The following is a 26,493-nucleotide window of genomic DNA, read 5'->3' as shown; positions in this document are numbered from 1 at the left end:
TGGTCAGAGTTGCAAAGGGGCAGAATGATCTCTTCATTCTTAAAACGTCTCTGGAGGGTGAGGGGAAGGTTGAGAAAGCACAAGCCCTGCGTGCTACAGTTCCCACTCATGTTTCATGTTCTTGTGTGTGGCATAAGAAGACAGCGCATGCCTGTCTTGAAGAACTACAGGTGCTACCTGAGGTTTCCAAAGGCTGTAAAATTGAGGAATGTGCAAGAGTCCTAGATTGTCAGGCTTGCAGACAGGCAAAGGTAAGAGGGTGCAGTTACCCCAGGGTGGAGAGGGTAACCACAAAACCTTTTGATCTTGTACACATAGATCTGTTGGGTCCCATGAAGGAACCAAGTTTGGGAGGGGCCAGGTTTCTGCTGACACTGCAGGATGATTTTTCGCAGAACACCTGGACACATGGTCTCAAATCCAAGGAAGATGCAGCACAGCTGATTAGACGTTGGATTGAGGAGGTGGAACTAAGGTTCTCCACCAGAGTCAGGGAAATTGCTAGTGACAGAGGCGCACAGTTTACTGGGTCTGCTTTGCAGAAGTTCTTTCACAAGAAAGGGATAAGTCACACAGTGACTTCTCCTCAACAGAGGGGGGTGGCAGAGCTAAGAAGTGAGGCTCTGGTTAAAGCTACACAGGTGATGCTGTCAGATTCTGGGTTATCTCCAAAGTTTTGGATGGAGGCAGTTAAATATGTGAGCTTCACCTGGAATCGGTCCTACAATTCAGTGGTAGGAGACACACCGTTTTTCATGCTTCACGGGAGGAAACCGCAGGTTCACTTCCTCCGTGAGTTCGGATCAACGGCCTTGCTGCCGGTGCCTGAAGCTTTGCGAGGGCCAGGTGAACCCAAGTTCCAGAAAATGATCTTCTGTGGGTATGAGCCAACGGCTCGTGCATGGAGGTTTGCGTACCCGTCAGGTGATCAGAGTAAGCTGCTGATCAGCAAACACGCTGAGTTCTGTAAGCAGGAGGAAAGGTCAAAGACCCCTGCCAGACGCGATATTCTTTCAGAATGTCTTTCCGATTCAGAGCAGGAAGGTTCTGATGAGGAGGAAGGAGAGCCAGGGGCTGAGTCTGCTGATGACGATCAGCTCACTGACCAAAGTCAGGAGCAGGATGGGGCATCTCCGCAAGTTGTAAAAAGGGAGCCCAAGAGTGAGCCTAGTTCTCCTGTGAGGGTAATTCCAAGGGTTCGAAGACGTGTTAAGTCAGAGGGAGAATCCCAGGATGCAAAGGACACACCTGCTGACCACAGTGAGTCAGAGGAAGTGCCTGAGTTTGTGCCCAGGCGGTCCAGTCGCACAACGAAGGGAATTCCACCTGAGAGGTATCAGGCCACAGGTGCGTGGGTGAGTTTCGCACAGTGCGAATCTGAGAGTTGTGAGGATGTTCCACAGATGCCTGACAGGAACGCCAGGAGAGGGCGCAAGGCATTGGGGAAGGGATTGATCTCACAGAGGTCTGCAAAGGTACATCCACAGGTCTTGTCAGAATGCTCTGCAAGAGGGGGTGTTGGGGTTCAGAACTTACTGGGTTAATGTTTGTTCTGAGTGTGCCTCCCATTCTGACGTTTGAAAGGAGGGAGGAGCTCTAGTTGTTGTTCTCTCTGTGTCTCTGAGAGAGGACGCCATGAATGCTAGCAGTCCAGGAGAATTTGGGAAATGCTGAGCTGTAAATATTTGCTGCAATAAAGAACTGATGAATTTGGACATACACAGTGCTTGGTGTGTTTGGATCTGAAGCAGACTGCAATAGTTTTGATCCGCTGTGTTTTTACTCTGCAAGGCGAAACCGGAGAAGAAGAAGGTCTGAGATCAGCTTGGCTGGGAAGCGTGCCGGACCGCATTATGCTGGGGCTAATTGGGGCCATAAAGCAATTAGCTGGCCAGTGCAATTAAGATCTTATCAGATCTTCACATAAGCATCTATCCAAAGGCAGCTGCTCCTCTCATGTATTCAAGCTCAGGCCTGCTTCTGGACAGCCCTGATCTGCAATTCCTACTCTTATTTAATTTATTCCACCCGATAGGTTACCTTTACTAATTTAAACAGTTCTCGCTCTCTCTTCCTCCATTTCTAAAAATTGCTCCCAGCCTGACCCAGCCCCCTGAGAGCATCCCTCAGTGTGCACAGGGAATCACATTAATGTTTTATTTTTAAATGATGAGAAAATGATTAATTTGGTGTCCCATGGGATTTCCTGCATATGGATGCTATGTTTACATAAGGCTTCTCTTTGCTTGCCCTAACAGAGAGCAGAATTAGACATAAATTCGTCTCTGTGCTGGTGTAGTCTGTGATAAACTGTATTACCGTGTTCCGGCTTATACACAGTCACATGCACAGTGTACAAAATTATGCTTACTCCCCTTGTTTGCACTGCCAATGACTTTTATGCATTGTCATTTGACATATTAGGATTGCTTCATGCATTACAGTTTGCAGGTTTGAGGGCTGGTTCTGCTACCTTTGTTTGTGTACGTACAAAAATATACTGTAAAATGCTGTATAAAGCAAAAAGTAAAATCATAGTTGGGCTACAGTAGATATAATAATAATAATAATAATAATAATAATAATAAGAAGAAGAAGAAGAAGAAGAAGAAGAAGAAGAAGAAGAAGAAGAAGAAGAAGAAGAAGAAGCCGCCTCTGGGCGGCTTCCAACAAAATATTAAAATATCATAATGCATCAAACATTAAAAGCTTCCCTAAACAGGGCTGCCTTCAGATGTCTTCTAAAAGTCTGATAGTTGTTGTTCTCTTTGACATCTGGTGGTAGGGCGTTCCACAGGACGGGCGCCACTACCTCAGAGCACAGTGTGTTGTGGTCAAGCACAGTGAATTAACTACAGTAAGTTTCCTTAGGCACAATACCACTTCCACTCTCATTCCCTTTCTTCTCTTGGCCTAGAAAAAAGCCTGCTGTAGATCTGTGCTAAGGGCTCTTCCAGAATCCTGCTTTCAGTACTGTCTGCACCTGCAAATGTTTTGGAGTACAATCACTGCACGTCCCATAAATTCCTCCTGAAATCCTGTAACTTTGAACATCACAAATGGTCTGACTTATTTATTGTCCTGATTTTGTTGTGCTATAGTGCAAGAGTCGGATAGCAACATTGGAGAAGCATTGCAGAGCTGCTACTAAAATTAAATGATATATGGACAGTCTTAATACAAATATACAAATTAATGCATTATAATTGCATCGATAATATGTTGCAGAATATACCCACAAAAACGACACTAACACAAAAAACAGGGGAGGCCAGGTTATTAAAACTAGATATGTTACTGATATTGTGTGAAGCCTGAATTCAATAATCAAGGTATATAATCAGACAATAAACATAAGCAGAAGGGGAGGGGGGAATCACATGTAAAAATATGTGTGTGTGTGTGTTTTCTCCTGCGGGTGAGAGAGACCCACTGTATGCATCTGTCACGCTGTTTCCTCATATAGCATAGTGGAGGCGTTGCCAATGTGAGGCTCTCCAGTTGTGGACTACAGCTTCCATCATCCCTACCCATTGACTATGCTGGCCAGGGCTGGTGGGAACTGGAGTCCATCAGCATCCTAAGGGCTGTCATTGTCTGAACTGGGAATTTCCAGGTTCAAATCTTACTTTTGCTATGAACTCATTAGGCAAGTCACTCTGCCCCAGCCTTCCTACCTGCATTATTGTGTGTGTGTGTTTGTTTATATTTGTGTTGGAAAACCAATAAAAATTATTTAAATATATATATATATATATATATTGTGTGTGTGTGTGTACATATGTGTGTTGAGTGTGTGATCAACTTGATCTATGTTACATAGATTGTGTATTTTTTGTGTATTTTGTGTATTTTATGGAAGGATTACACCAAGATAATATTTGCAAAACACTTTAAATGCTCTACAATGTTCTGTGAACCACCCTGAGGTCTTATGATGAAGAGCAGTGTATAAATGAATGAATGAATGAATGATATACATGCTAGCTATCACCATCAACATTTTCTTTCTACACAGAAGTGTTTTCTGTGCAGCAAGTTCATCACATTTGCAGTGGTCCGTAGGCTGTATGCCTTTTTTCCCTGCAAGTTAACTACTGCACGTATGAATTGTCCACCACACACAGGGTAAAAAAAATATCCAAGCCTTAGCCAATGTCATTTTGTTGAAAGGAAGTACATTTTCCTGCACGCCTTCCCTCTTGCAAGAGGCTCTTTTGGTCTGTTCTATGCAGTAGTGTGATTTGTGCCATGAATCTTAAGAAATGACTGAATTAGACCGATCCTGGTACATGTCTATCTTTGCCAGCAAAGATGTGATGAAGATCCTGCTCTCCTCCCTAGACATCTCTCTCTCTCTCTCTCTCTCTCTCTCTCTCTCTCTCTCTCTCTCTCTCCATCCACGTGCGTCCATGATCCCATTTGTGCTTTCCTCATTCTTCCTAGCCATCAGCCTTGAGTGCCTAACCCACATCCATCCCTTTAATAGCAAAGGTGGAGCTGGGGAGGCGGAGGAAGAGAGACGGGGTGGGGGCGCGCGAGGGAGACGCTTGATGCCTCTGCCTAAGAAAAGGGAAGCGGGGAAAACGCATTCCGGGGCCCTGGGTCCAAAAGATCTCCTTGTGCAAGCCTGCTGCTGCCTGTTCTTCACAATCTTGCAGCCTTAGGGTCCCCTTGGAACAGCTCTCATATTCTTATGATTATCACTCCTACTAGTGATTTTGAAATCCAGGAAAGCTGGCGCCGGGCAACCGGCTGAGTGGCACCAGGGTTCAGTGTGCCAAGAAGATTTGGGGGGCAGAAAGTTGAGGCCCCCGGCGCCTGTGCGCTTTGGGGAGGACCTGGCGAGGGGCGGGCCAGCGCGCTCAGGATGTGCCCAGCGCCGGCCAATGCCGAAGCCCGTGTAAGACCTACGAAGCCCGGCGGCGGCGGCGGCCGGGAAGGATCCTGCGCGCAGTGGGAGTGGCACAGGCGCCGTGTCTGTGGCTGAGCCGCCTGCCGCTCCTGCTACATCTTGGGGGCGGTGTGGGGTGTGGGTAGGCGCTTTCCTCCTCTCTCCCTCTCTTGGATGCTGTGTGGTCCTTTCGGTGGGAGATGCTTTTTTGGCTCAAAGAAGAAGAGATGTCGCATCAGGAGCTGAGCCAGCGGCTGGCTACGGTCATCACCCATGTGGGTAAGGAAAGCATCTCTTTCTCTCCTGCTACCTGCTTTTTTCTTCTATCTCCCCATTATTATTATTATTTCTGTGGATGTGTCGGGATCTCCTCCCTGCAGGGCTGCGATGGTGCCATGCTGCTCACTCACAAAGGCTAGGAAGCGTTGGTGTGTCAGTGTTACACCTGGGGAGGGTGCGAGTGTGGCATCCTGGTACATCTGTGCAGGGTGGTGCCTCCTCGTGCATCTTCTGTGCCTTGAGCTATCAAATATGGTCGGTGCCTTTCGCCAATTAGCCGGGTACTTTTAAGGTTGGGCTCTGCCTGGCTAATTGTTGCAACTGATGCACTTAAGCGAGCCTGGTGTGATCTGTGTGGTTTTGGTTTGTAACTAAAGGTTCTGGAGGTTACCTTTCGTGCTAAATTTGGCTTCATCCTACTGAGCTAAATTTGCAGAATGTGTGCAAAGGTTGCACATGCATGAATAATTATTGCAGATGAATTCTAGAAGGCGAGGCCATTTGGGAGCAGGGGGGGGGGTGGCTGTTAAATGCAGCATGTCCGCAAGCGTCGTCTTGTCAAGCTAAAAAACTGCAACCGGTTGAAACGTTCAGAAGCGAAGCGCAGGTGCTCCCTCTCTCCCAACCATCTGTGCCGCTTCAGCGGTTCTGGAATAAGGAAGCCGGAGGGTAGCCCCAGCCTTGAATTCTAGATGGATCATTTTCCTGCTCCCTCTTTCCCCCCCTGAATGAGGTTACTGCATGCACATCATCTTGTACAGCTCAGTAATGCCGTCGGCTCATTGGAAAGGGAGCCATGACGCCATGCTTGGCACATTTGACAAGAGAATGCAAAGGAAGAGATTTTCCACCCACAAGAGCCCATTTCGGATTAGAAGATGCAATGTGTTGTATGACATGCCCATATTATATAGAAAAAAGCATAGCTTTTGCATCTATCGCTGGTTACCCATCAGTGGGCAAGAGGCAGGTGTGGTGTGTCAGACTAGGACCTGAGAGACCAGGGTTCGAGTCCTCACTCGACTGGAGGGTGACCTTGGCCCACCTCTCAGTTTAACCTACCACACAGGGATGCTCTGAGGATAGTGTGGAAAGGGCCATATACTCCGCCTTGAGCTTTTTGGAGAAAGGATGAGATATAAATGCAATATAAATTTAAATAAAAAGTTGCTTTCCATGGGACCCTCCTCCTCTTCCTCCTCTTCCTCACCTTGGCCGCAGCTGTCAATTCAGTTGCTTCTCCTTTTGGACCACCTCCCAGAGGGAGAGGCAATGGATGTTGAAAGCTGCTGCTCTTCCTCCATGTTCCTTTCACTGCTCATTTACTTGGAGAGGGAATGTGAGCAGGCAGCAATGGTGCCAGGAGACTCCAGGGATAAGCAATGGAGTTGAATCTTTGAATCTTGGTGGGTTCTCAGCAGTGCCAACCCTCTGATGCCAGCCTTGCTCTGAGCAGGTTTCTTTCTACCCCTTTCATTGATTTGCCTGTTTCTTTGCAAAGTCCTTAATGTTAGGGCTTGTGCAAATTACTAAAAAGAAAAGCAGGCCCTGCCCAGAGATCTACCATCTAATTAGTCTTTTTACTAGTAGCTAATGGTGATGATTTCTGCTAGAAAGCAAAGGCACCGATTGGTAGTAGTTCTGTTTGTACAGGGCACTCGAGAAATAAAGGGCAATCTTATTAAATAAAAAATTAAAGGGTCTATCCACACAAAGCCATTTGTGTAGTGGGTGGGTGTCCAAGCAGTACTTTTACATGAGACTGTTTATCCAAAAATAATGCTTATTACTTTTTTATTTATGTATTTCTACAAATTGGTATTCAAAGCAGTTTAAAAAAGAAAGTACATCCAAAACATATGTACATTATACCATACCTGTCCTCTGCCTCTCAGCCTAACCTCTCATGGGTTTTTGTTGTGTGTGGATGAATTGTAGTGATAGGGGATCTTGAGTTCCTTGAGGGAAAAGGTAGGATAAAATTGCAATTAAAATGAATAAAAAAAGAATTTCATACAAGATCTAAAATAAACAAAATACTTTTAAAAATGGGAACATTTACCGGGCTCCCAAGGCTTGGGGAGAGCTGCCAGAAGCCCGGGGCGCGTTACTCAGCACGCCCCAAGCTTTGGGATGCAGGCTGCTATCCGCAAGCCTAGGGAGCCCGGCGGGAACTCTCGCGGGCTCCCAAGGCTTGCGGATAGCTTCCAGAAGCCTGGAGAGCAAGAGGGGTCGGTGCGCACCGACCCCTCTTGCTCTCCAGGCTTCAGCGAAAGCCTGCATTCGCCCCATAGGATGCACACACTCCCTTTCATTTTTGGAGGGGGAAAAGTGCGTCCTATAGGGCGAAAAATACAGTAATACATTTAATACACACACACACACAATATCACTAAGCAGAACTACTGTATAAAATTGCATGGGACCGGGAGCTTGTCCTGGGCAGAAATAAAATTAACCTCTAGTAACCAATGCTCTTGGGGCTGTTTGTTGCAGAAGTGCAGGGTCCACCAATTTACATCTCCATCCTGTAGCATTCAAAGAGAGGATACAAATAGGAGCCATCCTGTAGACCTAATCAGTCATTTATTGAACCAGTTGGTTGGAAGCAGTTAAACAAAGGGACATCTCCACAGATTCTCTCCCTGTCCATTTTATCTTAACTCCAAAACCCAGATCTAGCTTCCTTTATAGGGCAAGTCTCAAGAACCTTATTTGGTTTTGAACTCTCTTGGGAAGATCCTTTCATTTTCCTTTGAGGACATAGCAATTTTCTTTTAGAATTGTTTTGTACCTGCAGTGGGGGTAGCAGTAGCCGGTCCTGCCATAAGCACTTAAGAAGTCCTAATGGGAATGCTATTTGGGAAAGTCAGTGGGGTATACCTCCTCTCTCCTCACTCCAGTACTTCTGTGTGTGTTTGAGACCCACCAGTTTCAGCAGAACTAGACTCCTTCCTAAACAAGATGGAATAGATTATAAAGGACCTTGCAGTGTTTGAAGCACAGATAGTTATCTGCAAATGCATGGCCGACCTGTCTTGAGCCACAAGGGATACACTGGCAGTGGGAGTTCACATACATATAATGTAGTAATCACTAGATAACTGCAGCCTTGAGTGATATTTTTTAGTGGAGGTAGTCACATGTGTGCCTTGAGAGGTGGGGTTATTTGAGAAATGTGAATTTTGAATATATGCATACGTCATAACTGCATTTACATTACAGATGCAAAGGGAGGAATAGAAGTTTGAGAATGGGGGTGATGTCAAAGTTTGGGCAGCACTCCAGACTCATTCAGCCAGGCTGTTGTGGCTTTTGTTAGCCTCCTCCATGAGCAGCAAGAGGTTATTTGTGTGGTGATTCCCTTCCATGTCTTTGCAAACCATGTCAGCGCCACTGTTAACCTGGGACCCGTGGCACAATCAGGCACCTCTATTTAATGCACTGCCTGCAGTTAAAGCTTGGCTTAATTATGTTAAATTAGGTTGCTCAGCTCTTTTTTTAAAAAAAAAACTAAGCTAGAATCACCATGGAAGCAATTTTAATAGCTCCCAGTTCCATTTAAAGGGTTGTATGTAGTAAATTTGTCTTTGAACTTTGCCCACTCTGTCATAGACATGCCTTACGTGTGATCTGTATATGCTGTGGGTTTTATTCTCTTGTTTCCAGATGATTTGCTATGGACAGCTTACATTTCACCACATCTGGATGTCGTTTGGCATGTCTCTTTCATTGGCTTTTAAAAATCAAAAAGTGGGCACAGAAGATGAAAGCAATTCATGGACTGCTGGTTGCATTACAGAATTCCTTTAAACAGGAGCTATCAGCTGGGTAAAGAATGAAAGAAAATCATCTGCAAATGGCTAATTTATTGACTAACTTAATTGGCTTTCGAAAGTGGCTTAACTTTAGGCTAATAAAAGCAAGCCGGGAAGGGCTGGGCGATGGGCTCTGCAGGGTGGTGAATGCTTCCCTCTGTGAGGGAGCCTTCCCAGACCCACTGAAAGAGGTCATTAAACTGCTTCTTAAAAAAAAAATCTTTAGACCCAGCCAGTATGGCCAACTATCACCCAGTCTCAAATCTTCCATTCTTGGGCAAGGTGATTGAGCGCGTGGTTGCTGAACAACTCCAGGCATGCCTGGAGGATGCGGACCATTTGGATCCCTTCCAATCGGGATTCAGGCCTCATCATGGGACTGAAACTGCCTTGGTCGCGCTGGTTGATGATCTCCAGTGGGCTAAGGACAAAGGTGAGGGCTGTTTCCTAGTTCTGCTGGATCTCTCAGCGGCCTTTGATACAATCGACCATAACATCCTTCTGGACCGTCTAGAGGGGCTGGGAGCTGGGGGCTCTGTTATACAATGGTATAACTCCTTCCTCCTGAGCCATGTACAGAAAGTGGTGGGGGGGATGAGTGTTCAGACCCCCGGGCCCTCACTTGTGGGGCACCTCAGGGTTCCGTCCTCTCCCCCATGCTTTTTAACATCTACATGAAGCTGCTGGGAGAGATCATCAGGGAGTTTGGACTGGGTGTCCATCAATATGCAGATGATACCCAGCTCTACCTCTCTTTCAAATCAGAACCAGTGAAGGCGGTGAAGGTCCTGTGTGAGTGCCTGGAGGCGGTTGGAGGATGGATGGCGGCTAATGGATTGAGGTTGAATCCTGACAAGACAGAAGTACTGTTCTTGGGGGACATGGGGTGGGCAGGTGTGGAGGACTCCCTGATCCTGAATGGGGTAACTGTGCCCCTGAAGGACCAGGTGCGCAGCCTGGGAGTCATTTTGGACTCACAGCTGTCCATGGAGGCGCAGGTCAATTCTGTATCCAGGGCAGCTGTCTACCAGCTCCACCTGGTACGCAGGCTGAGACCCTACCTGCCTGCAGACTGTCTCGCCAGAGTGGTGCATGCTCTAGTTATCTCCCGCTTGGACTACTGCAACGCGCTCTACGTGGGGCTACCTTTGAAGGTGACCCGGAAACTACGACTAATTCAGAATGCGGCAGCTAGACTGGTGACTGGGGGCAGCCGCCAAGACCACATAACACCGGTCTTGAAAGACCAACATTGGCTCCCAGTATGTTTCCGAGCACAATTCAAAGTGTTGGTGTTGACCTTTAAAGCCCTAAATGGCCTCGGCCCAGAATACCTGAAGGAGCATCTCCACCCCCATCGTTCTGCCCGAACGCTGAGGTCCAGCGCCGAGGGCCTTCTGGTGGTTCCCTCATTCCGAGAAGCAAAGCTACAGGGAACCAGGCAGAGGGCCTTCTCGATAGTGGCACCCGCCTTGTGGAACGCCCTCCCATCAGATGTCAAAGAGATAAACAACTACCTGACATTCAGAAGACATCTGAAGGCAGCCCTGTTCAGGGAAGTTTTTAATGTGTGACATTTTAATGTATTTTTAATCTTGGAAGCCGCTTGGAGTGGCTGGGGAAACCCAGCCAGATGGGCGGGGTCAAAATAATTTATTATTATTATTATTATTATTATAGCCGTTTTCATATTGACTTGTGTGCTGTAGATCGCTGAGGATCCCTGAATCTGCCACAAAACCCATGTGCTTTGCAGAGGATATTGAAACATGAACTAGGCCACACAGTTTTCCTCCAGAGACCTTATTTATTGAGCACTTATCCTGATTTGCTTTCACAGAGTTTACATGCAGAGAACTCATTCTCCCCCCCCCCACTGCATTTCAAGTTACATTTTACATTGCTGTCCACACCATTACCTGATTTGTTTCCCCATGCCTGCAACCCCCCAAACTCCTGTGCAATGAAGCTGTTGTCTGCACACACAAAACTGATGCCTAAAATGTGCAACCCTCAGCACCACTGTTATGTTTCCAGATCAGATGAAAGGTAGCTTGAGGGAAAACACATCAGACAGCAGCATCTCTCAAGAAAAGACACAAAATATATGGATTATAGAATCATAGAGTTTGAAGGGCCCGGAAGGGTCATCTAGTGCAACCCCTTGCAATGCAGGCATCTCAACTAAAGCAGGCGACAATATATTCAAAATACACAAGGAAGGGCAAAAGCTTGCACAGGTTTATGCCCAGTCATCAGGTGTTCCACTCTGCTTTTCAGTCTCTTGGCCACAGCAGAGCTCCAAGGAATTAAGCCTGGCCTGGAAATAGTTGCCAGAGCAGACAGATGTTAGATTGTATAGACACCATGACTTTAAAGCACATAGCTTCCTCCCCAAAAAAGAATCGTGGGAACTGCAGATTGCCCCTCACAGATAAAGGCTATAACACCCTTAACAAACTACAATTCCCAGGATTCTCTGGGGGAAGTAGCCAATCAGATGCCTATGGGAAGCCCACAAGCAGTACAGTGGTACCTCGGGTTAAGTACTTAATTCGTACCAGAGGTCCGTTCTTAACCTGAAACTGTTCTTAACCTGAAGCACCACTTTAGCTAATGGGGCCTCCCGCTGCTGCCGCGTCGCCGGAGCATGATTTCTGTTCTCATCCTGAAGCAAAGTTCTTAACCCGAGGTAATATTTCTGGGTTAGCGGATTCTGTAACCTGAAGCGTATGCAACCTGAGGTACCACTCTATGTCAGCACACAGTAGCCAATGTGAGATGCAGTCTGCCCATAGCTGTTAACTTTCAGATTTGAAAATAAGAGATCAGCAGCCTCGAAAATAAGGGATCAGCAGCCTCACCTGTCCCAGGGACAGTCTACGGGATATCTAACAATCCGGGATAGCAGTGGGAAACGGCGCTGGAATAAGGGAATTTCCCGCAAAAAAAGGGAAGGTTGACAGCTACAAGTCTGCCTTTCCCACACAACCTATCCCACATTATTATCTATCAGCCACTAAAGTGTATTATTATCTCCGCATACACGGTGAACGCGGGTGGCGCTTTGGGTAAAACCTCAGCACCTAGGACTTGCCGATCCTATGGTCGGCGGTTCAAATCCCTGCAGCGGGGTGAGCGCCCGTCGTTCGGTCCCAGCTCCTGCCCACCTAGCAGTTCGAAAGCATTCTTAAGTGCAAGTAGATAAATAGGTACCGCTTTATAGCGGGAAGGTAAACGGTGCAGGCTCGCCAGAGCAGCTTTGTCACGCTGGCCACGTGACCCAGAAGTGTCTCCAGACAGCGCTGGCCCCCGGCCTCTTAAGCGAGATGGGCGCGCAACCCCAGAGTCGGACACGACTGGCCCGTAATGGCAGGGGTACCTTTACCTTTACCTTTACACAGTGAAAAGCCTGGGTCCATTTGCACTGCTGAGGCACTGCTTTTCTAATACAAGCTACAAGCAAAACTGAAATAGTGGTTCCAGACAACAATTAATATAGCCTCAAATTATCCAGCATTCCTCACCATCGACTTTTATACAGTGTTTACTCAGAAGTATATAATAATAATAATAATAAATAAGGGGACGCGGGTGGCGCTGTGGGTAAAAGCCTCAGCGCCTAGGGCTTGCCGATCGAAAGGTCGGCGGTTCGAATCCCCGCGGTGGGGTGCGCTCCCGCTGCTCGGTCCCAGCGCCTGCCAACCTAGCAGTTCGAAAGCACCCCCGGGTGCAAGTAGATAAATAGGGACCACTTACTGGTGGGAAGGTAAACGGCGTTTCCGTGTGCTGCGCTGGCTCGCCAGATGCAGCTTTGTCACGCTGGCCACGTGACCCGGAAGTGTCTCCGGACAGCGCTGGCCCCCGGCCTCTTGAGTGAGATGGGCGCACAACCCCAGAGTCTGTCAAGACTGGCCCGTACGGGCAGGGGTACCTTTACCTTTACCTTTATATAATAATAATAATAATAATAATAATAATAATAATAATAATAGAAAGAGAGGAGTGCTGTTTGCAAGTGGACTAAACGGGATAAAAAGGTCTAACAACCTATATTCCCAACTCTCTACTGTTGCTTGACTTTTGTGAGTTTAAACTCTGCTACTGTGGTCTCTGTTGCTGGAGAATGAGTTCTGACCCACATTTTGAATCCAGGCAGCTTTTGTTACACCCCCCCCCCCACACACACATGTGGGTCATAGGAATTCATATTTTCCTCTCACAACCTGCAACTTTAATTATAAGCTTCTTCCTTAGGCTTGCAGGTGCATGGTGTTTGCCACTGCATGCACTTATCTATACAATCAACAGTTTATTTTTGTGATTTTTAAAAACACATATCAGTTATTGCCCTAGCGTGAACACTTTGTGTGGGGCAGTAGGCATGTAATAGCCCATTCTCGCACCCATCACAACTTAAATAATTGGATAGTGAACCCTGGTGTTTTTCAATAGTCTTCCCCAACTTGATTCCCGACGAGTATCTTAAACTGCACCTTCCATCAGCCACAGGCAGTACGGCTATTGGAGAAGACTGGTTTACAGGTTGTGCAGTGTGAAAAGGTACACATCTTATGCAAAACTGGAAGGGACCTATTTTGTAAAGTCTCCTTATTTATTTTTTCTTTGTCTGGACCAGTCCCCTGTGTTTTAAATAGTATATCCTAGCGATATACTCCAGCCCAAATGACACAGTCAGCCATGAATCATGTTATAGCTGAATCAGCACCAGCTTATTAGAGGTCAGGAAAAAGAGCACCTTTTGTGGTGGCTGATGTGATCTGTTTGAAAGGCAATTTCAGTGCAGCGGCAAGCACTATTTTACAAGAGCATATTCCATAAGGTCTGTTGCAGTCCCTGCTTCCCCCCCAGCAATTCCATAATTGCTTGAAACCAATTAATCCACAAAACTGTGGTGGCCATCAGATCAGAGATGGAGCGGCTTCATTCCTGTCCTGTGTGGTACATACTCAGTGAAGGCATAAGTGATCTGTGTGAAGTAATCCTGAGTGTGTACTCTTCCTTGAGAATGTTAGAACCTTCATTTAAATAAACAGCATTGTCTAATCTCTCTGCAAACATGATGAATGTTCAGCAGTTCATCTAGAAGCATTCTTGACCTGCTCTGCTCCAAGAAAGCAGTTATTCTGCTCTCAAGTAATCTGTGGAACTCATCGTCACAGGATGTTTTCTTTTCTGAGTAGGAGGATGGTGTGCTTTGGCTGCTCAGGCTTACGGCTCTGTGACTTTACAACCAATTCCACCCACCTTTGCACTGTAAACTAGAGTTCGAAAAGCGACTTCGAAAAGAAACAGCTATTTGAATGCGCTATAAGCAAGCAACACCTGATGATGCTAGAGAGCAGGACATTTTAAAACAGGATTTTCCATGGAGATTTCCCCCCTTTTGTTAAAACGATCTAATTTCTGATTTATTTACAGTGGGTTTTTTCCTGTGTTTAGATCTGCCCTCTGCCAAACGTGGGAAAGTTCTGAACATTGATATGCAATGTTCTCAAGTCTTTGTCACAGGATAATTCCTGTTTTGTAATGAGACAAAGGTAATAGGAAAACAAACAATAACTACAATGGCATCATAAAACCCTTAACTCTGAGAATAGATCAAAAGTAAGGGTGGATCTACATATGGTGATACCTTGATTTGCATAGGTTTTGGATTACAAACAGTTCAAACCTGGAAGTGCGTTTCCCGGTTTGCAACCTTTTTTGGGATTACAACCCTTTTCTTTGGATTACGAACACATTTTTTTTGGAGGCCCCATTGGCGAAAGCGCGCCTTGGGTTACAATTTATTTTGGTTTACAAACAGACCTCCGGAACGGATTATGGTTGTAAACCAAGGTACCACTGTATACTTTTTGAGATCTACATCTTTTTACCTTTCAGGGCAGCAGGGGATATTTTTTAGCTCAGGGGCCACATTGCCTTCTTAGCAGGCTTCTGGGGGGCCACATGCCAGTGCTGGGTGTTATGTACTGAAGTTCTCACCCTGGGCCAGCAGGGGGATACTGTAGATAGTTTTCACTCAGGTCCACTTATGCAAATAAGGAATTGAAAGTGACGTTACAGAAAATTGTTACAGTTGCGTTGTAGTGGAGCTCTATATAAGCAGGCTGGCTGAACCCTTCAGTTCAGTTTTGTTCTGGCCTGTGAATAAACAAGAGCAGTTTGAAGAATCGCTGTATCATCTGATATGTTCACCCACAACTTAACACTGGGCATGGCCAGAGGCAGAAGTGGCCAGAGCAAGGAATAGAAATTTTACCTTGGTACAGTAGGGTAGTGTCTATGCACTCTTCTCTTTCCTCCATCTAGGGAAACAAGAGTCGTTATCAGAATTCTAAGACACAGTAAGGCTATATATATATATATATATATATATATATATATATATACCCACTCAAGAATGGTGTGAACCAAGGCTAGTGAGAGGTGTGGCCTGATAAGAAGGTGTGGCCTGACTGGGAAATATCAAGGCCCAAATTGAGAGGCCTGGACTGCCCCACCCCTGTGGCAGGAAGAAAATCAGATGAGTATTTTGAATAGACCAATGGCTACAAAAGCAGAGCATTAGCCTTCCTCCCCTTCCACAACCCTCCACTCAAGCTATGCATACCCCATACTTTCAAAAAACATTCAAAGCACATATCACAGAACAATAGAGTTGGCAGGGACCCAAACCCCCTGCAATCACTGCTAATTATTTCCCTCAAAGAATTCTAGGCACCGCAGTTTACACTGCACAGAGTTATAACTCCCAGCAATCCTTAACAACAAACGACAGTGGCCATAACTCTTCCTAGGTGGAGAAATGACAAACCTGGCAGGCAAGCAAGGATCACACTCTAGGCATTCAGAGCATGGAGGAACATCTGTGAACAACTTTACTCCTCAGTACGCATATAGCATTGTTAAAAATATCAAGGGTTTTTTCCCTCCTTGCCAGCATTCACGAGAAATTGCTCACTTCATTTATTGGTGTTAATCACCCCCTTTTTATTTATATATCTCTTTGATGAATGGGTGGGAGTGAAGCTATTATTAAGGAAAAGCCAAGGCGGCTCCTTTTTGCATAGATTGGAAGAGCAAAATAACAGCATTGCTTGCAATTAATGCCTGGTGCTGTTTTCTACATTCATTTGCCCTTGGACAGTTGCACTTCAGCTTGTTTCCTTGGTTTCTTTTTATTAATGCTGGTCTTTCCAAGACTTCACAGTGAGAAGAGATGGGCTGGAACAAGAATCTCCATTTGTGGCCATTAACTGGGGATGGGCAAGTTTGTCAGTAAACGTACCAAAGTTGTTGTTGTTGTTTAGTCGTGTCCGACTCTTCGTGACCCCATGGACCAGAGCACACCAGGCACTCCTGTCTTCCACTGCCTCCTGCAGTTTGGTCAAACTCATGCTTTGAGAACACTGTCCAACCATCTCATCCTCTGTCGTCCCCTTCTCCTTGTGCCCTCCATCTTTCCCAACATCAGGGTCTTTTCCAGGGAGTCTTCTCTTCTCACTGAGGTGGCCAAAGTATTGGAGCCTCAGCTTCACAATCTGTCCTTCCAGTGAGCATTCATTTCAGTGGGTTGGCTCCAAGCAGGGCTAGCTCTGGATACAGCATGTAGAATATTTTTTTGTATTTATACTTTGTGCATAAATCTTGCTAAAATATTCACAAACCCTTTTAAAATAGTTGGAAGACTGATAGCTGGATGGGGAGGAGTCAGGTTAATGACTTTACAGATGCTAGCCAATAGGTGCCCATCACAGCTGGCTTTTTCAGTGCATGATGCTGAAAACCTTGGATTCTGCACGGATTCTTTTTTCTGGGTTCATCTCGGGGCAGAAAAATGTGTGTGTGTTTGCAGTTTCTTGAGTGATAGCTTTGTTAGCTTGATGAAGCAAAAACAAAAATAAGGTCTACCAAATTTCTTATGTCATAAGCTTTGTTGTTCATGTGTTTGCACAGCAGTGACAGCACTATAAACAACTCTTCAATTCTCTTTCTATGTTACGTTTGTTGCTTGAAAGCTGCAGACTGTGCCTGAAAACTGGCTTTGTTTGCGATCCTTAATAGTCTTGTTTCATACAGCACTGTTGTTCCTTGCTGTGTCCCAGACAGCGCAAGCAAACAGAGTTCAAGCCAAGTGCACCCTGTCACGCCTTTCCGCCTTTCCTTGATTAGCAGCTGTGCTTTACATTATCAACGTGAGCCTAAGCATTTTATTAATTGTGCTGCATTTGTGCACAGGCGGATGTGCTCAGGTCAGCTTGCATATTGTTCTGTGCATCTGTGGTTTCCTCTTTTAGCACTTAGACGGGGCCCTATACTGTCAGCTCCAAGAGCAGTACCGAATTAAAAGCTGGTGCTGAAGAATAAACAATGATCTCAGTTAAGCCAGTTAAGTCACCCAGGAGCAGTGACTCACCACAGCAATGGATGCTGAGTCATCACCCATCCGATCCATGCTTATTTCTCAGGAGAAAAGGGCACTTGTTGCAGAAGTGGGAGCTGGGTACCACTTACCCCCTTTAACAGGCCCCCACACCTGTGTTTTCAACCGGCAGCCTGCTCTGTAGAAATCAACCTGGTGAACCTTTTCACAGCATGCAGATGAAATCACAGGAAAATCTTTGCTCACTTGATTTGTGCATTTGTTGTTTTAAAAGCACAGGGGCAGAGTCAGTAACAAAGACCAAAAAAAGAAAGAAAAAGGCAGGGGGAGAGAAAATAAGTGGTAATCCTACAAGAAGTAAGAACAGCTTAAGTGCTTCGTTTGCTTTGTCCTCGTTATGATAATTAGTCGCAGTGCCTCTGTGCCTTCCTAGAGGCAGGAAGACCAGGCAGGAGTGCTGCTGTCGAGGTTTTAATAGGAAGGAGTCAAGGAGATTTCAAGGACGGGGAGGAAAAATTAACAGCAAGGTTCCACCAGTGTCTTGTTCTTTTGGACACCTTCATGATTAAATTGCTCTTAACTGGAGGTATGGGTGCTACTAATGATTGCGCTCAAAATACGATGAGCTTTGTTGTGGTTGCTCTAATAATAACTGGAGAGAGATGTGTTACTGCAGAAGAGTCATCTGTGGTCTGAACCATACAGTGGTGGAAACTGACAGCCCCTCTCTAAATTGTGCATGTATTTATTCAATAAATGTGAACCTTGGGGGATTCACCAGAGAGGCTGTTTCAGTGCTTTCTGTCTCTTCAGGGCTCAGATAATACAGCAGGGATGGGGAACACCTGGCTCTCCAGATGCTTTTGGACTCCAACTCCCATCAGCCAGTCGTCAGGGAATCTGGGAGTTGTAGTCCAGCAACATCTGTAGGGCTGTGGGAGACAATTTGCCCCCATCCCAAACACTTTCCTTCCCTGACTTCTTCATTCCAACCCCATCTAGGGTCCTAGAGCCATGCTTGCAAGAGAAATGGGGATTAATACGTACAAAGATATTCCTCTGATTCTTAGGTGTAATTTGTCAAACCGAATAGCGCAGGATTTAATCTCCTACCTGACCAAGTCACTTGGATGTTCCTTGCGTTACTGTAGCATCAGAAGGCTCAAGCCCAGGGCTTTCCAAGTGCTGATCTGGGTTTTTGAAACCTTCTGACAAAGCCTTCCTTGGAACCGAGGGTGAGTTGTGCGGAGCAGGCAGTTGCCAAGGGAAACGCTACGCATCTGGGCTGCTTCTGCTGCTACTGCTGCCTACTACAACCGGGCTGCATGATTTTCCCATTTGCTGGGGGCGATGATGAGACCTTCGCAGCTACCCCTGCCTGCTGCAGCTATTTTTCTGGCAGAGAGAGAGGATGCACAAGACCTCTGGCACTAATGTGGAAGAAGCTTCGGCAACAGCTTCCAGATTAGGTAAGCTCTCCTGTGCCTTGCTGCATTGGGGGTACTGCAGGCAAAATGGAACGGGGGTCAGGACAGATCTAAGAAGAGGAGAAGCATGGGCGCTTGCTGGGTTGGCGTTGGAGGTCAGCACTGAGGACCATTCCCATGGCTGACCCTTCCAGGGACCCCCTTTGCCATGCTCCTCTTCCTCTTCCTCCTCTTCCTTTCTGTTCTGGCTTGTTCACCTGCCTTCTGCAAGCAGAGGCGAGAGCAAGAAAAAAGGAGCAGCAGCGTTTACTCGCCTTGTCTTCTCTCCTTCTGGGCAGGGGGAGACAGCGGCAAGCAGGTGGCCCCAGTCAGGAAAGGGGCCCGCCGACGGCAACTTGCCCAAGGACCCCACACAATCTGGAGCCAGCGCTGCCTGCATGTTTCCCACAACTGCACTGTGGAAGTGCAAAAAATTGGTAACAGGCACAGAGCAGAATATCCTGGGTGTCGTCAGCTTCGATGGCTTGCTTATTTCTCACAGTTTATAGCTCTTAAGGTTTCAGAGTTAGGCATCTTCTGGAACACCTCTCCCAGTAATAACTTACCTGGACCCTTAGATCATCATCTGGGGGGCTTCTCTGAGAGAGCCTTGGAGGAGGAGGACAAAGAAGAAGGCTCCCTGTCCGTAGAACACACTGTCCAGTGAGGGCTGCCTGGTGTGTTTGCCAACGTCTTTTCGGCGCCAGGTAAAATCCTACCCCTTTCCCCTGGTTGCTGATAGACTGTGATGGTGATGTTCATTGTTAGCTGAGCATTTTGCTATTGGTTTGGAGGGCAGCATTGTGGATTTTTATGAATTGCACATGAATTTCATTTTTCCTTTGCGTAGGCTCTTTGAAATGTTGCAAGTCGCTTAGGAGATCTTTTTTTGTATAAGAAGCAGCTAACAAGTGATATTAAGAATTAGACCAGGCAGTGGCCATCTCTGCCCAAGTAATAGTATATTAATAGTATGGAACAAGAGGCCTCATAGTTAGAGAGGGGTGAAGTAGTTGTTCTGGTCTTCAGGTAGCTTCATAGCTTCAGGTAGCTTCATAGCTTTCTGCTCCTCTCTTCATTATTAGGATCAGTAGGCTCAATTTATGCAAATTAAGAAAAACATGCAAATATTGCCAACTTGCATGAGCCATACAAGCTTCACGTTTCAGCATTTATTGGCACAGGATTTCAGAGCTGAGCTGAGGTTTTAAAGAGGGTGAGGTGAGAAGGATGGGGGGCGGGGGGAGAGACATTATTGTTTTTTAACCTAAGGGGGAAAGGAAGCTAAGCAGGGCTTAGCAAATGGAAGGCAGGCACAAAGCCTTTCCTTGGTTTCAGTATCAATAACTAAGAAGCTTTTCCGGCTGAAAATCTGAGAGAGGGGAAGATGGAATCCGAATTAACATCCAGTGGGACTGTAATAACTTGAGCCGGGGACTGGGGTGGGGGGATGTGGCTATTTCAAATATACCAAATCTTGACTGAGCAGAAGATAGTAAAGGAAATAATTTCCAAAGAAAGATGGGGAAGGGATGCTAGAGATAGAAATCTGGACATATTTTTTCTCTCTGATCAGCCAGTATATTGCCTCCTAGTATTAACTTAAAATTATTTTAAGGTATTGCGTTGTTGATATCCGACAAATTCTAGCGATGTATGGTTTTTTTAATTAAAAAAAATATCTTTAATTGTTGTTGTTGGAAAAGTAGTATGCCCTGTGGAAAAACATGATTGGGAAACAACTAGATATCAATTTAATCAATCACATTGCTGACTTAGTGTTACATGTGTGGTTTGTTTCTCCCAAACAAGCCTTGAGCTTGTAAGCAAGGAACAAACTCTGGTTTCCACTCATCGTTTGTTTGGAGACAGGCAAACCATAGTCTCTGATTCACAGGTAACTCTAAGCTACAGTTTGGTAGGTTCCCTGTCTGCTCAGTAAATCATGGAATGCTGTGTGTCTTTTAGGGTGAGGGATGGAGAGGGGAACAGAATGGAGGGCATGCTTGGCAGCGACCCTGAACACTCCACATTGCAACATTTTGTTGCCGTTCCAAATTACAATATCTATTTCTGTCCTTAGAATCCAGGTCTTTAAGCTTGTTGCTGACAGCTCACTACCTATTTCATAACATTAATGTTGCTTAAAATACACTTAACAACGTGTTGGCTCTGAGGTCAGCCTCTTAATGGGATTACTCTGGCTCCATTTACTGCTGCTCCTGGCTGATCAAAACCCTCCCTCCTATAACAACAGAGGAGGACTGTAAATATTTTCTTCCTGCGCTTTGGAAGTTGAGACCTGCTATACTTCTTAATGCCACTGAAGCTTTGCATGTCTGAAGGGAATCAGTACTGGTGTTGCTACACAGGAGCTTTCAGCAAAGCACCGGAGTTATATATAAGAGCTGTCCTATTGATCTTTTATAAGGTGGAAAGAGAAAAAAGCTAGGAAAAAAATGACTTTGTTCCCTGTCTGTCATTGCAAGCTCACAGCAGACAAATTAATGACCAATTGCTCTGCATTCCAACAACTTTGAGAAACTGATCAGGTTTTTACCAATCTTCCAAACACTTTCAGCCAAAGTGCTATAAATTGTAAAGGGGATAAATAAGATAAGCTTTTCAAGAAACAAGTTCTACAGAATTATTCCTTGTAGGATAAGCTTTGGTGCTCCTTCAAGCCAGAACTTCTTGCATGAGAGCAAGTACATCACCACTGGCAGCTACAAAGTGCAATGTAACTTTTGCAAAAGATAAACTCCTAAATTCAAACCCTAATTATTTGTACTTTGGGATGGCAAAATGACTCCAGTGTCAGTCAGTTTAGTCAATATTGAGATAAGTGAGCTGTTGGTGTGACTTGGTATATTGTGTTCCCAGCTAATAATCTAAAGCTACCATGGCTTCTCATTTGGGGCCATAGAAAAGAAAAGCCTATTTTATGCCAGATGATGAATTTTTGCCAAGGGTCCAACCCCCCCCCTTTTTTTTTACAATGCAACATTAATGTAAAATTGCAGTTTTGAGTGGGACTCTGTTTTACAAGGCTCATTATAGCTGCCTTCCTCTGCATCGTTTTGTATGGCGCTCTGCTTTGCATGAACCAAAATCGAAGTCCTGGGGGTTTGTCAGATGTTGTCAAATCCCATTACGGCTTGCCTACAGATTCTTCATTCTTTAACAGAAAATTCAGTTGCATCGTGAACAGGGCGGCAAAAGAGTCCAGAGCACCTTTTGTAGAAGGTGGAATTTAAGCAGGCATAGTATGCATGGCAAGTCTGGATGAATTTCGTTCATCAGACTTTATGTTGTTAGCTGCCCTGGGCAGGATATAAACAGAACAGATAGACAGATAAATAAGTAATTCAGTGGAGCTGAGTCCCAAGTATAATGTGCAATAGGGTTGCAACTTAACAACTTGTTCATATTTACATGGCAGTAAGAACATCTAGGGACGCAGGTGGTGCTGTGGGTTAAACCACAGAGCCTAGGACTTGCCGATCAGAAAGTCGGCGGTTCGAATCCCCGCAACAGGGTGAGCTCCCGTTGCTCAGTCCCTGTTCCTGCCAACCTAGCAGTTCGAAAGTATGTCAGAATGCAAGTAGATAAATAGGTACCCCTCCGGCAGGAAGGTAAACGGCATTTCCCTGCACTGCTCTGGTTCTCCAGAAGCAGCTTAGTCATGCTGGCCACATGACCTGGAAGCTGTATGCCGACTCCCTCGGCCAATAAAGCGAGATGAGCGCCGCAGCCCCAGAGTCGGTCACGAGTGGACCTAATGGTCAGGGGTCCCTTTACCCTTTAAGAACATCTAGTCCAGCGTCCTGTTCTCACAGTGACCAGCCAGATGCCTGTGGGAACCTGCAAACAGGACTTGAGCATAAGAGCACTCTCTCCTCCTGCAGTTTCCATCAGATGGTATTCAGAAGCATACTGTAAGTGCCACTGAACTTAAAATGTCATTGGATGCAAAGTTCAGTAGTACTCCTAGTACAGTGGTACCTCGGGTTAAGAACTTAATTCATTCCGGAGGTCCGTTTTTAACCTGAAACTGTTCTTAACCTGAAGCACCACTTTAGCTAATGGGGCCTCCCGCTGCTGCTGCACCGCCAGAGCACGATTTCTGTTCTCATCCTGAAGCAAAGTTCTTAACCCGAGGTGCTATTTCTGGGTTAGCGGAGTCTGTAACCTGAAGCGTCTGTAACCTGAAGCGTCTGTAACCTGAAGCGTCTGTGACCCAAGGTACCACTGTAGTACATAGCTGTCAACGTTTTCCTTTTTTTTTAAGGGAAATTCCCTTATTCTGAATAGGATTCCTCGCAAGAAAAGGGAAATGTTGACAGCTATGCTGTAGTAGCTCTTCAGTCTGATAATTAATGGTGATGACAAAAAAAGAAGAGAAAAGAAAAATGCCCATCTTGACAGTGACAAAATCTCATTAAGCAAATCAGGCTAATGCTATTTTGGACCCTGACATATGGTGTTAAATCAGAAGACAGTGCAGTAAAAGTCAATGCCAGCAGCTTTTGCTGGATGGATTCAACACAGGCACAACCACCCTCTTGTCAGCTGAGATGCCCAGGGACAGGGGTAGCAATGCTCAGTGAGCTGGGGGAGTCTGTGGCAGAGAAGTCCGGAATCAGAGGCAGAGGCTGAAGCAGAGGAGTGGGATGAGGAGGCCAAGAGGCAGAGATGAGTCTGACTGGTGAAGAGTCATGGGGTCTCCCCCTTCTACTGCAACAAGCTCCCCTCCCGCCTGGGCTCCCAGAACCAGAAGAGGCTTCAAAAAGGTGGATGAGAGGTTGTCTTGATGCAGGCACAGTCTCCAGTTGCTTGGGAAAACCCTGGAGAGGAGGGGACTGAGATGGCTATGGGGAGGCAGAGACTTTTAGCCTCAGCAACTGACACATGGGGCAAGATCTAGCGGGGATGAGCTGCTTTGCTCATTAGGCCTGACATTCTGCCAAGTCTGTGCAGATAGTTAATAAAGAGTTGACTTTTAATTCTTGCTAATAAAGAGTTAACTCCAACTTACATGGTGTGATTTACTGCCAGCTCACTCCTGACACTAAATAACTAGGAAAGGGTCTGTCAACATGCCAGGTGTGTGGTCTCAATGGGCATTCTCTGCACACCTGGGGGGATCCATGTCTGTAAAAGTGTCATCATCTGTCTAGGGTGGATGGGAAGCTTTTCCCCACAGGAATGAATGGCAGGGATGGGTCACTAAACTCTCTCCTTTGGCAACCCCAACAAGTCAAGCATCCTCCTATTTGCATAGCCCCACCTCTTCATCTGCATATCCCCCTTCTGTTTTACTGGCCTGCTTTGTATAGATGCAAAAATGAATCAGGTGTTCTTCCTCATATTATTGGAGGCTTATTGTCGTATGTGGCCAGAACAGAATGCGCCGCCAAGACAAACGCTGTAATGTCCTTGGGTGAAGAGCACGAGCTTTTTGATGCATCATCAAGCAAGAACGGGGTGGAGAGAAGATGTTCCAGGTATAAATGATGCAAGGTCAGAGTCAATGGTCTCCTTTTTTGAGATGCACAGCGGTATTTGTATAGGTGCATCCTGAACTTAGCTGCAAGCCATAGCGATCAATGGATGATAAGGAGGCCATGCCAGGAAGAAGCTGTATTCCAGGTTGCCACTCCCACACAGCCATCCCCTTCCGTCAATATCAAAGTACATGGATTTGATATTTAAAACAAATGAGAGGAAGTAAGCGCAGTCAATAAGCCTATCAAGGCCTTGGCCAATGGCATCGGGGAGATTTCTGCACGTTGAAACGACCTTGAATGAACTTAAGCTGGATAAGTCATCTGCAGGGATTGACAGCTGGCATGAGTAAAAGCTGACGACTGTCAGGGAAGCATGGTAAGGGGGCGGGTGTCTGATAGCCAGCTTCGCGCTGGCTTGTTCAATGGCTTCTTGGTGTAACAGATGTAGGAAGCATGTGTGTGAAAACCCTCCTTTCTCCACCGTCCGGATAACAGAAGGAGAAATGAAGTCCTACTACAATTTTCTCCGGGAGTGCGCAAAACTGGAGAAAATGGCTTGTGCAGGTATGTTGATGCCTCTTTACAATAGGAACTCAAACAGCTTTGTTGAGATGTAAACACCAGAGTGTTCTGTGAGATTTATTCCGTAGTAAAAGCGTTCAGTTATGCTGTCTTCGAAGGGAGGAGTGCTGTTGTATGATCCAAGTGCCTGCTGATTTTGTGGCTGAATTTTATTTAAATTATTTTCCTGTGGATTTTGAACTTCTGCTGCCCCTGAAGGCTGGTGGATAATATTTGGAAATGTCATGTGTGGTTTTGGGTAAATATACTCAGAAGTAAGGCTCGCTGAGTTCATTGGGACTCCCTAGGAATCATGTTAAGGAGTGTGTGATCTTAAGGGGTCTGGGCTTGAATGCCCACATCAAGGATAGACATTCGTAGTACAACCTAGAGCAAGACATTCTCTCCAAGCCTCAGTCCTACATTTGTAAAACTGAACTAAGAGTGGCCTACCTTTTGGAGCTGTGAAGCCTATCATCATATTTGTTGTAAAGCACAGTGCAGAGATAAAAACGTCTCTCTCCCCCTCATCTTATTAACATTTTATTATTGCTCTTTGTTATTGTATATACCGCTTAATTGCCATTATGGCTTCTAAGCAGCTGATATGTATAAAGTCAACTGCAAAATAGAGACATGCAATAAAACAACTCCATCATAACATTTTAAAAAAATGTCCGCAACTGAAATTGCGCAGTAAAACAATCCCATTGAAACAGCGCAACAGTTAACACAGCCATTTAAACAGGAGGTTCGGGTCTGGAGATAAGAGGATCTCCTTCAAGACCTGGCGGAATGCCAGTTTTGACACACAAGCTCCTTTCCATCGTTCTGTCACATGTGATTGTAACCAAGAAACAGAATTCAGGGTGGGACCCAGCAATTAGAAGCTTGCTTGACTCCCTGTGACTTTGATCGCTGGAATCACCAGGGCTAGGAAGCACGTCTAGTTTGGTATATCTATATTCCAAAATTCACCTCTTTTTGATTAGCCAAGATTCGCTCCAAAGGACTGCTTGATAATATTCTGGCAAGGAGGGCAAAGCCTGCCTTCTCTTTGACACTAGATGGCCCAGTTTTCACGGAAAGGGATTTTACTACTGAGACTGGGTTCGGAATTGCTCTGGGAGACAGGTGGGAACAGGTAAAACACCTTGAAGGCTTAGGCTTGCACACAACACCACCTCACTGTAACAGGTGGGGTCCAGAAAGCAAGGTCAAGCAGATGAAATTGGGCCACAATCATAAACACAATCCAGGGTAGCAGCAGTAAAGAGGAGCCCAGGGGTAAGCAGACAAAGCAGAGGAATCATGTTGGTCCGGAAGTTGAATGGCACACATTGTTCCACCCAAGGCGGACAACGCCCAACACCATTTGCAGGTGCTTAAATCTACTCTCAGCCCTTCCTCTTAAGGAGCACATTCATTGTACTGTTTTCACCCTCTGCTAAAAAATCTTTTTGTTAATGTATGCTTAACTTGGAGAAATAGATTTCCCCCCCCCCCCCAGCAGTACAGAGATTTTTCTAAGTAGAAAAAGTATTGTCATAGATTG

The 26,493-nt window shown here is 45.8% G+C and overlaps 1 protein-coding gene across 9 annotated transcripts in view; it reads left to right on the top strand.

Moving 5' to 3' along the window:
- Positions 1–4,541: 4,541 nt before the first annotated feature.
- The window catches only part of MCF2L2 (MCF.2 cell line derived transforming sequence-like 2), a 218,911-nt gene continuing 196,959 nt past the window's right edge, over positions 4,542–26,493 (top strand). For 3 of the 9 annotated variants that reach the window (XM_079977636.1, XM_079977635.1, XM_079977626.1), the window contains exon 1: positions 4,543–5,173. In XM_079977636.1, the coding sequence (XP_079833762.1) occupies positions 5,095–5,173 (79 nt within the window). In that variant the 5' untranslated portion in view covers positions 4,543–5,094. Of the gene's footprint in view, positions 5,174–18,714; positions 18,871–19,519; positions 19,575–26,493 lie in introns of those variants that run through there. The other 6 variants (XM_079977627.1, XM_079977632.1, XM_079977629.1 and 3 more) reach the window with 5 other exon arrangements.

Source organism: Podarcis cretensis, assembly GCF_951804945.1.
Source record: "Podarcis cretensis genome assembly, chromosome: 5".
NCBI classification, from domain to species: Eukaryota; Metazoa; Chordata; class Lepidosauria; order Squamata; family Lacertidae; genus Podarcis; species Podarcis cretensis.
This window is presented reverse-complemented; position numbering and strand designations above follow the sequence as displayed.